At 36.1% G+C, this 12,248-nt stretch overlaps 1 protein-coding gene across 1 annotated transcript in view; it reads right to left on the reverse strand.

Moving 5' to 3' along the window:
* Positions 1 to 11,676, reverse strand: part of LOC113519958 (uncharacterized) — a 33,126-nt gene extending 21,450 nt beyond the window's left edge. The window contains 10 exon segments of the mRNA XM_052891926.1: positions 470 to 570; positions 1,055 to 1,141; positions 2,296 to 2,439; positions 3,458 to 3,605; positions 4,468 to 4,538; positions 5,118 to 5,469; positions 6,603 to 6,837; positions 8,993 to 9,135; positions 10,062 to 10,137; positions 11,537 to 11,676. Of these exon segments, the coding sequence (XP_052747886.1) occupies positions 470 to 570; positions 1,055 to 1,141; positions 2,296 to 2,439; positions 3,458 to 3,605; positions 4,468 to 4,538; positions 5,118 to 5,469; positions 6,603 to 6,837; positions 8,993 to 9,135; positions 10,062 to 10,136 (1,356 nt within the window). The 5' untranslated portion in view covers position 10,137; positions 11,537 to 11,676.
* Between the last annotated feature and the right edge of the window lie 572 nt (positions 11,677 to 12,248).

A 12,248-nucleotide genomic window follows, 5' to 3' on the forward strand; every position in this document is an offset into this window, starting at 1 on the left:
ATGAGTAATACATTTTTGCGTCTTTTATCCTATTTCCTCGTAGATTTTGCCCTTACTTCATAGGTCAACTTACCCCAGGTAAATAGTCAACCTACAGCGCTAATATGATTCTTAAAGTTTAGAAATCTATCTAATGTAATACCGAGATATGTAATGGATTCCACAGAGCTAATTAAGGGACAAAGACACGAACAATGTAATTGTTTACAACAGTGAACTTTAAGAATTATAGGGAATTTTGGTTAAGTAGTTGGACTGATGGAGAAAGTTTCTTGAGCACGTGCAGGTCAACCTGACACGGTATAATGCTAGCAATGGTGAGCGTGTATGAAAAGATTGATGAATGTGGAGGAAGCGAAAGAGGTTTGTTTGAATCGAAGCATTTGGCGTTCCATTGTTTCTGCCTACCCTAATGGGAGACAGGCGTGACAGATATGTATGTATGGTACTGATAATACGCATTACTCACCAAATTCATCTCGTCATCGTCATCGTTAGTGTCGTCGGACTTGCTTTGGACAGATTTCACTCGATACATCTCGCCTGACTCCACTTTGATGAATGCACCACCTACAACATGGGAGGGGTTTTCAGTTTCCTATTTATTTATTAACTAGCGGCCCGTCCCGGCGTCGCACGGGTGGACATTTTTACATTTAAAAAAGTGGCCATTAAGACTGCACACGCGACGGAAGTTTAAAAATGGAGTAACTTCTCCCGTTTTCCTAACATTTCTCTTCACCGCTCTGCTCCTATTAATCGTAGCGTGATGAAAAGTATACTATAACCTGCCCAGGAGTATGAGGAATAATTGTACCAAGTTTCGTTAAAATCCGTCGAGACTATATATATGGTATATATATATTTCAATATCGCCCATTTCGCGATTGGGCCATATCGAAATGGGTGACGATCCTTTTTTCTGCCATCAGTGTGCATAACAACCCAATATATAGATATCGCATCGGTATCCATATTACCCATGCGTACTTCATGGATACACGCGTCAAGTCGTGCGACACTAGACAGCTAGTCAGCAACAAGCGGCACGCACCTTGTTCCTGGGCGGCGGCTATGATGGCATTCGCGGTCTCCTCGTCGCCCGATACCTGCAGCTCTATCTGCGACTCCTCGTTAGAGTCTGAAATTATAACATAGGCAAATCTTGTACATAATAGTACATTACTGCAGCGGCCAGCAACTGAGGCATTGATGGACGAACGTGGAAATGTGGGCCGAGGCGTAGACGAGGCACACATACGTGAGTTGATCAATGCATAGTTGTGGCCAAGGCCTGTATAGTACTTTTCTCAAACAATGCGCGGAAATCAAAAACACAATTTTACTTTTTAAGTTCAGTGACGAATACCGAACAATAATAATTTTTCACGCGCCATAATGTTCCTATTTTTTTATTATGGGTATACAGTATCACCATATCAGCCTTTAACTGTCCACTGCTGAACATAAGCCTTCCCCTAGGGGTTTTGCCAGTAGTTGCCACGCTTAGCAGGCGGATTGATAAGCGCAGTCAGGCTTTGATGTTTTAAAAGGGACTCTCTCCTGCCCATCCCTCGCCCTCTCTTAGTCGGCTCTTATGACATTCACGAGAAAGGAACGGGTGTCCTAAACCGAAAATGATGGTTTTAAAGTGAAAACTTCTTTAGGCGCGTTGGAAATTTTTTGAGGTGGGAAAAAACCATTGAACTCGCGATATTGTTACCGTAACCATAACTGATACCTCTGTTTTCACTGTTTACTGTTTTCACTTCTGTCGGCATTCCCAGAGTGCCACTTTTTTTTTATTTTCTGTTTATCATTTTGTGTGTTAAAGAATCACATAAAACCGAATGAAAATTTAAAAGTGGGTCACTTTTAAATTTTCACACCCAAGGAGATAAAATTATTATATTTTTCAAAGCTATCTTTTATCAAGTAGAATATTTATTGTGCTTAGACATTAGACGGCGTAAAAAGTGTGTGAAGGAGGTTATGCGAGTGTGGATACGTGCGAGTAAGACGTATGAATGTGGTTGTATGATTAAAAGGCGTGGTGGCATACGTGTGTGAGTGTGCATGCGTGCGTTGTGTATGTGAATAGATATGTAAATGTATGTAAATAAATGTCTGAGTGAATGTGAGTTTATGTAAATGTCTGTGTGGGTGTGTGTGAGTGTGGGCGAGTGTGTGTGAGTGTGGATGTGTGTGAGTTTGGGTATGTGTGTGTGAGTGTGGGTGTATATATAAGCTTGCGTGGATGTGTCGTGCGAGTGTGTGTGCGCGTCCAGTACCGACCCTGGCTGTCGCCGTTGTCTATGTTGTCATCGCGGGTGTCATCGTCGGCGACCACGAACTTGGTGCCGTCGTACAGCACCCGCTGGCCGGCCGCCATGCGAATGATGGTCGTGCCGTCCTCGTCCTCCATCACTAACGTCTCTGCTGGAAGTTGAATATGAAATATCAATATGCAGGTCAAATAATACTGGTGCCGTTCATGTCTATAGGCAACGATTACCACTTTCCATCAGGTGGACAGTCAAATTATATTCCGTTCCAAGTGTCATAAAATCATAGTATGGAACCAACTGCCAACAGCAGTATTTCCGAACAGATATGACATTGGAAGCCTCACACCTGCAAATTCCTCTAATGTCGCAGGTACCTATTGGCAACGATAATCACTTAAAATTTCATATATTTATTTTTCCCCATATTTATCATCTGCTCTCGTTTATTTATTTAACTCTTTATTGCACCATAAACAAAAATATACAATGACAAGTGAACAATTCAAGTGAAATATAATATAAATACAGATTGAAATATACACGTAAAGGTACAAAAGGCGGTCTTATCGCTAGGGTAATCTCTTACAGGCAACCTTTGGTTAAAGGAGAACAGATATAAATGGGAAGGTGACGCAAGAGTGAATTAATAATTTTTATATAATTTATTGGATGTATTAGTGTTGCTATATTATTTACTAGCAGCCCGTCCCGACTTCGCACGGGTGGACATTTTTACAACATTTTAAAAAGTGGCTATTGTGACATAACGATAATAGTCGGACATATAGTGTCGCGATGTTTTTTGTAGTTATTGATATTTCCTTCAATATTGTAGAACATACTTTTGTTCTATCATCAATAGTTTCCGCAGCGCACGCGACCAAATATATAGTATCGCATTTTTTTACACCTTGAGTTACGTTACTAAACTTTTAGTAAGGATCCCTAATCTTTTCTTGCAATAAATATAGCCTATGTTACTCAGGGTGAATGCAACTTTCTAACAGTGAAAGAATTTTTTAAATTGGCAAGGTAGTTTTTGAGTTTATTCATTACAAACATACATACACACAAAAATACAAATGTTTCCTCTTTATAATATTAGTGTAGATATGTTCTACGAATTGTATGTTTCCCTAAATCACTGATAGTCCCGTTGTGTAACTCACGTTCATCGTCGCCGTCATCCTCGTCCCTCTTGAGCACATGCAACTTGTCGAGGACGTACTTATCCGCGTCGCGCTCCTGACCCTCGTTGCCGTCCGACAGCAGGAGGCCAACGTCGAAGAAGTTCGACTTAGGCTTCTCTTTGCTGTTCTGTAATGTAACAAACGTAATATAGATAGATAGATACTCTTTATTGTTTCCTCCATAAGATTACAATAGTAAACTTATTATAAATATAAACAATTACAAGAAATGATCACAACGAGAGAACAATGGGCGACCTTATCGCTAAGAGCGATCTCTTCCAGGCAACCTTTGGATGGAGAGGAGTAATTATAAACAATTTGGTATATATATATATATATATATATATATATATATATATATATATATATATATATATATATATATATATATATATATATATATATATAATGTAATGCAGTAACTCAGGACTGTTTTTGTTGGCAGTCTATGGGGGAAGCCTATGTATAGCAGTAGACGAATAATGGCTGACATGAACATGATGAATGTAACCAAATTGTATGTATCTCAACCGTCGTCAATCGCCGTGTAGTCCTTGCATAAAATAGCACCTCTTTCTGTCCCGTGAATATTATAAGAGACGATTAAAGGAACTGTATGATCGGGAGATCTGCCGCCTAAGCAGCGTGTCCCTAGTGCCGTCTGCCAAGAGTGGCAACTACTGGCAAAACCCCTCGTATGAGGGAGGCCTATGATGATGCACTGGTACTTGTTTCATAGATTTGAAAAAAAAAATGCTTGTTGAGAAAATCAACTTACATATATGTAAAAACAAAATTAACTCGATAAGATTAAATATATAATATTATAATTTCTCAATGTCCTCTACCCAAAGGTTGTCTGGAAGAGATTGCATAGCGATAAGGCTGCCTTTTGTATCACTTCTCATTAATATTTACTTTATATTTGTTATTTTTTGCTTGGTGCAATAAAGTGTAAAATAAATAAATAGATAATTCCAACCAACCTTCAAAGAGTCAATTTCAAACACCAATTTCCCACTACCGTTCGTAGTGACCGGCACGACCAGGGAACAGTCTGAAACGTCAATAAATAAAACAATTAAATTGTGACAATAAACCAATCATTTTAATAAACAAAAAAACCACGGAACCGATTTTGATAAAATTTCTACATAAAAAAATATACATACATATCTATCACGCCTATCTCCTTTTAGCGTAGGCAGGAACAATAGAACGCAAAATGCTTAATTTTAAAAATTATCTATCTATCTCTAACTATCACAAGATAGTAACATGTCGTGTTATAATAAAAAAAAATGGATAATAATTATAAAATTAACCAGAGGGAGACTTTGTACAAAAGTCAATTGCTTGGGTACCTCTGTCCCATTCGTGTTTCTACCGTGAAGCAGTTGTGTTTGCATGGCTGTGTTTCGGTTTGAAGGGTGGGATATGGCGTGAATTTACAGGGTACAGAGGAATAACACCTGAGTCCTCAGGAATGGCAACGCATGGGGGGTATCATGGGCGAAACAGTATACTCTGTTATGTCCATGGTACTGCTTATGTCTATAGGCGACGGTTACCACTTTCCATCAGGTGAACTGTCAGCTCGTTTGCCATTCAAAGTTGTATAAAAAAAAATCATTACCTTCATCAATTTCCATGGACTGATCATCATTGTTTTCATTTATAGCATAATCATTTGTTCCTTTGTCGTTCTGATTGATTTTCGCCAACACGGTCGATGACATGAGCTCCTTTTGTAGCGAGTTGACGTTAAAACTCAGCACCGGGTTCTTTGTGGTGGTCACTTTGTCTGTGTGTTGGGTCAATGTTGGCAGCATTGTCACAACCACGTTCGTCGGTGCGGCGCCATCTTGCGTCGATTTCGCCGGCGATAACTCCTTGGACACAGGTGTCATTACGGTTTTCACGGACTGCGTGAGGACGGACGAGCCGACGGTGACCTTTAGGTTTATCATGGACTCCGATGTTGGAACCTTGAAATTAGGAATAAAAAAAATGCAGTATTAACTTTTTATTGTTAAAAGTTTCTTAAGTATAGTAAATAGTAAAGCTTTATCTTTTTAATCAACATAGACTAGCAAACGAGCTAATGGACCACCTGATAGAAAGTGGCAACCGTCGCCAATAAACATGAGCATCACAGAATACACTGTGACACCAATGATCTTCATGCACCAAGTACTGGACACAGGAAGTTACGCTTCCATACCCTGGATTATTTATAGAACTGTTTACTTGTTTCATTTCAGAAAATTAAGGTGATGTCTCCGTACGCCAACTTCACTACCATATCCTACCCCTCAAGTCACGGGAGGACAGGAATTGTTAGTAGTGAGATCAAACAGACCCATTACTAGGAACATACCCTAACAGGTCGACCTCCACGCGTTTCCCCCTGGAAACCAATGTGGTTAATTTTTGATAAATTCATCATGATGGGTCAACTGACCTGCTCACCATTTTCACCTATCATCCTCAACTGGTGCCCCGCCAGGTTATGCCGATAGTGCAGGCAGGATGAACATTCCATTTTTAACCATAAAAAAATACTCCTTAAAGCGAACCACAGCCATGCAAGTATAACTGCTTTACACGAATGGGACAGAAGTACCCAAGCAGATATAGACCAGTGCTATAATTGAATATTGTTTTATCCACAAGAAAATCTGACTTAAGTCATAACAGAATCAGTTACTTTGTTTTAAAAACTAAACTACTATATAAACAACAATGTCCTTACAAATTGACAAATTTGAAAAAAAAAAAAAACCATTTGGTATCATTTTTGATACTTTAGGCATCACGGTAATCAAAATATTTAAATTTATTTAACAATGAAACAATGCAAACTCCGGTGTTAAATTTGAAACTTCAGGTATTTAAGGGCTAAAGCATGACCTGCTAATATGCCTGCCAAGTGTGGCAACTAAAAACCCTCCAAGGGGGAGGTTTACGTTCAGCAGTGGACGGTTAAGGGCTAAAATGATGATATAGGCAAGTTATATTTCTCGTCTAATGTTATGAGGTATTAAACACAAAAAAAATACAACCCAATTGTGACCATGCCTCTTTTTGAAATCAATTGACAATGCGTAGACAAACTTACCTTCCGCACTAAACTCTTGTTCATAGCCACCATTTTGTTGATGTCGAACACGAAGTCCGCTGGCAGCGGCTGCAGCTTCGACGCTGGCACCACCAGCCTCCTGTCCTCCACTTTGATCTCAGTGGGTTTGATTGGCGTGCTCTGAGCGGTGGCCCCGAACGTGTCATAGTTGAGGTTATGTTTGGGCAGGGTAGTCTTGAAATCCTTTAGTAAATTTGTCCTTATTACTTGTAATCTGAAATTGTGATCATATTTGTCATTATTTATCTATACTAATATTATTATTTCAGTCATTATCTGTCCACTGGTGAACATAAGCAATCCCCATATAGTTTTATATATTATTATTCATTATATATATTATTCATATACTATTTAGTATTTGAAATAATTTCTCAACAGGTTTTTTTTTATACCACTGAGGTGGCAAACAAACATACGGCCCACCTGATGGTAAGTGGTTACCGTAGCCTATGAACACCTGCAATACCAGAGGTATTACGCGTGCGTTGCCGACCCTGAAGAAACCTCTTTACCCCCCTTTTGAAGAACACCATGCTGTAGTCTCTTGGGAAAACCTCGACAGGGAGCTCATTTCACAACCTGAGTGTTCGTGGGAGGAAACGTCTCTGAAACCGCGCAGTACGCGACCAATGAGGCTGTAGGACATGAGGATGGATTCCCTGTCGATGGCGAGCCGTACGATGGTAGAAAGGCTGCGGGCATCATATTGACAATTCCTCTGAGCACAATCCATAGATACGTATTTTGTGTATTATTATTGTTATTCATTATTTAAGTATTGACATATTTATTCTACACTCCTCGCAAAAATTAAGGGAACATAAAAATTTTTGAAATTTTTGGGTGATTTTCAACAGGCTGTATTTCAGTGAAAAATAATCGTACAGGAAATTTAAAAAAAGGGTTTTGAAGCTTAAAAACTCTAGTTTTCAGATTTTTTGGTGAAAAAATTTTTTGAGCTCCAGTTTCCATGCAATCCTTAAAGAAAGCTGAAAATATTTTTTTTCTAAATTTTCTAGGTTTCGTTTTTCACTCTATGGGCATGGAAAAATTTTTTCGAGCTACTCCATTGTATAGGTCTCTTAGCGTGTTTATTCAGCTTCAAAAATCGCTTTAGATGGCTCAATTACGACCATTTGTCTCCGAGATATCGAACTTTGAATGCAAAAGCATCCTTTTCCATTCAACTGCTAATATCTCTGGAACTACTGGTCGCACAGCAAGCGGGCGCCGAGTTTCTTTATCTGCATAAAATTTCCAATTAAGCACAGTCAAGAGTTAGTAAAGAAAATTTTTTTTTCCACCTCTAACATTGAATTGAAAAAAGTGATTTTTTCTCCTTTTTTGGTTACTTGGCTGTATCTTCGCTAATATGGGCGGGAAAGCTAAGGTTTGAGGAAAATTTTACAGTCTATTGTTCCTTAAAGAACCCCCTAAATCCCTGGAGCGATCGGTTCAACGGTTTTTCCCGGACCAATTGATTGAAATTTTGGAAAAAATAAGGGAACAAGGTTTTTGTCCCTTAAACACCCTAATCCATTCAAAAATCAATAATTTCATTTGTTTTTCACTTTTTACTAAATTTTTTGTTTTTTAAAAATTCATTATCAAAAAAAATCGAAAAAAATCAAGAAAATTTTTAAGAAAATTTTTTTTTTCGTTTTTAAGGAAATGAAAGTTTCTGATCAAAAAATTTTTTCACCAAAAAATCTGAAAACTAGAGTTTTCAAGCTTCAAAACCCTTTTTTTAAATTTCCTGTACGATTATTTTTCACTGAAATACAGCCTGTTGAAAATCACCCAAAAATTTCAAAAAATTTTATGTTCCCTTAATTTTTGCGAGGAGTGTATAATCTAAGATTTATTCATATTGTATTATATCATATTGTAAAATCTTTATTTTACATAATTCATACTGAATACATTAAAAGATTTAATATACAATGGCGAAGTTATCCCATAAAGGCATTTCTTACAGTCAACCTTTGAGAAGGTGAAAGAAAACTGTAGAATGTACAAGGGTAATAACTGTACAATTAAAGATAAACTAAATAATACCCAGTAAAAATTTAATATATTATACAAAAAAAAAATACCTGTATACACCTACATGTAATTGTTTATTATCAGAAATCTCTGTAATAATTTAAAGTGCGTTAATAAAGAATAAATAAATAAATAAATTGTTTTAAACATGTCTTAAATTATTATAAATTTATAATTAATTATATATAATCGATAATAAAATAAATTCTGTTTATGGGGAAAAAAATAGGAGAGTTATGAGGTAACAAACATAAAATTAAAATACAAGTGAATTGAAAACCTCTTCTTGTTGAAGTCTGTTAAAAAATAATATAACTCACCTGACTTGAATGGAGTCATACTCAGTGCAAAACTTGAAACAATTTTTACAGAGGACATTTGAATATAAATTGTCACTCTTGATAGGTTTATCAATGATTTCTTTCAATATGTCGGGCAATTTCTTGCCTGATTGCAATCCAATCTGAAAGAACACCAATACATGACCATTATACCTATACTGCTTCTAGTAGAGGGAAGCTTTATACAAAAGTAGATTGCTTAGGTACCTCTGTCCCATTCGTGTTTCAACCGTGAAGCAGTTGTTTGCATGGCTGTGTTTCAGTTTGAAACGTGGGATATAGCGTGAATTTACAGGGTACAGAGGAATAACACCTGAGTTCTCAGGAATGGAAACGCATGGGGGGTATCACGGGCGAAACAGTACACTCTGTTATGTCCATGGTACTGCTCATGTCTATAGGCGACGGTTACCACTTTCCATCAGGTGGGCCGTCAGCTTGTTTGCCATTCTTAGTTGTATAAAAAAAATTTAAAAAGCGACTTATTAATTAAGTAATTAAAAATCATTAATGTATCCACAAACAATCAGATATTTCACACATGTAGATTTTATAAAATGACGCTGGCATAGATTTTGTTAATAATATAAACTACCTCTCCTGTGATGATAATAATAAATTTATTTGCATTATTTAGGGCAGATATCGGTTGTCTTATATTACATAAACTTTCCTGCCTATTTAGCCATTACATAACAGTATGCAAATGTAGATAAAAAAACAACACACTGAATTAAAAGACTCTTGTCACATTTATTTCTAATATGTTTAGCAAAACGTGAGTATGTAAAATGACATGTCCAACATAACAGTAATAGTCAACAAGTGGCTTAGAGGAAAATGGATGGTCGGTAATGGGGACTATGATCCCCCATGGACTTAATTCATCACAATGGGCTAACTGTGTTGACTTGTCCGTTCATCCTCACCTATCATCTTTCACTGATATTCCGCTAGTATAAATGGAGTTATCATTATTACCCATTGAAAAACAAATCTCTAACTACATAAAATACTTTTAAAAATATTAGTTACAAAATATACTTACATTACTGTCAAATATGTTTATAGAACCTTTTGACGTTGGAGTTGCAATATCACAAATAAAACAGTTTTGATTCATTCTGAAACAGATGTAATTTGAAAATACATTTATGTATATCATAAATGTAAAATATGATTTGTTAATATTAACCTATAAGAGAAGATAAAATACAAAAGTGGTTTACGTGGGTACTTCTTTTCCACTACACCGTTTTTTTTAGATTGTTAATAAGGGAACCATATGGAAGTCAACTTGATAGGGTGTATTGCCCTCTCCCCTCACTCTTATTTGCCACCAGGTAACTGTGCTATCAAGACTGTATTTTAGTTTGATGTTTTGTAGGTAAGCAGAGGAAAAAGTCAGTGGGTAGGTATACTAGTAACTATATTAATAAAGGTACCCTACAAATTTTTATTTCAATGTATATGACCATATACAGATGTGGTGCTCTGTGTTTGTGAGGAAACATCTTCAATAGCAGTCCAACCAGAGTAGTATATTCCTTGGTTGAATCCTTGTAAACATTTTTACTCACACAATTTTTTTAAGCAACTTAAAATGGCAAGCAAGCTGACAGATCATTTTATGAAAAGTGGTAACAGTCGCTTATAGACATGAACAGTGCTATGTGCATAACAGAGTATACTGTTCCACCATTAAATTTTTTGAATTTTGAAGGGGCACACCGTGTTATCATAGACAATCTGTACTTTTATTAATTATATCATCATCTTCCTACCCTTATCCCAATTATTATTTGGGGGTGAAATAATATGTTTTTTATCCATATTACAAAAAGATCTGGCTTATAGTTTTACAACCGCCCGCCTGGCTGACGTCAACCCTCTTTGGGGCTTTTATTAATTATATATGGAATGAAAAAGGAATCACAGTTCAGTACAAATATATTTTGTTGTTTAACAAATTTATTCTACATAAGTAGGTAGGTATAATATCTTTTCTACCTCCTTCCTTTATTCATGTACAAACTTTTCTCCACTGACTGGGATAGAAAGCAGCCTATGTCCTTCTGTGTCCTATGTAGTATATATATACCAAGTTACATGGTTAAGCTGTTAAGGCCACGAAGCAACCCTTACCCTTAGAAACAAACACTTTCACATTTAAAAATAATGTCAATCACAAAAACTAAGTTACCTAACTGTTATAAATCGGAAACAAAATGATTCTCAGACACGTTATAAACTTTTTCAATTTAATTCTAGGTTTGATCATCGTTTAAAAAATTATTTCAATAAAAAAATACAGTTAAATTTAAATGTCACTTACAGATGTTTTTTGTTTACATTGTTATCACTGAAGTTTTATTATCATACTTACTAAAATAATGCAATTCGATCGTCGATAAAAATATGAACAGTAAAATTGTGATAATTCTCCAATGGCAGCCATTTTGAGACACCAAGAGCTAATTAAATATAAGTAGAAATTTATAACTTTACTATAATTACGGTTACCTGCTGATTCTTCAGAGAGTAATCAAAATCGAAATTAGTTTCTGAATGTTTTCCAATGTTTTATATAAATAAGTTGTCAGCAATGATTCCGAAACACATGCAGCCACCATTACGTATTAAAAATTTTTTACCCAAGTGGTTTCGGTGTTGCCAGGTTACAGTTAAAAATTCCATAATATGCTCTAGTCTTGCCTCTATAAAATCGAATAAAATACTCTAAATAACGATCATGTTGCATATTCATAAAATAGCAAATTAATATATTTTCTCTTTCTTGTTTCCTCATCTCTGAGAATCGTAACTATTTGAAAATGTCACTCTTGTTACCATCGTTTTTTAAGCCGTGCAGTTTTCGGTTATCGGTATATACTTTTTAGTAAACTTCGTCTGGCATCTCTCTTTAATTATCAACCCATCCCAATAATGAGTTTTATTAATTATCGGCTTACGTTTGAATATATGTCCAAAATACTGAAGAAGTCGTTACATGTAGAAATTGATAAATAAGCTTTATTTTTTTTTATACCACTGAGGTGGCAATCAATCATACGGTTCACCTGATGGTAAGTGGTTACCATAGCCTAAGTAATCATAACGTATTTTAAGGAAGTATATCTTACTTTGTATTTCTGTAGCTGTAGAAAACAACATTATATGTATAAAATAACGCTTTAATCCTCCAGTACCTTTCTATCTTCCACGCCGTGAGTTC

This window comes from Galleria mellonella, unplaced genomic scaffold (assembly GCF_026898425.1).
Source record: "Galleria mellonella isolate WM207_F2 unplaced genomic scaffold, CSIRO_AGI_GalMel_v1 utg146, whole genome shotgun sequence".
Taxonomy (NCBI): domain Eukaryota; kingdom Metazoa; phylum Arthropoda; class Insecta; order Lepidoptera; family Pyralidae; genus Galleria; species Galleria mellonella.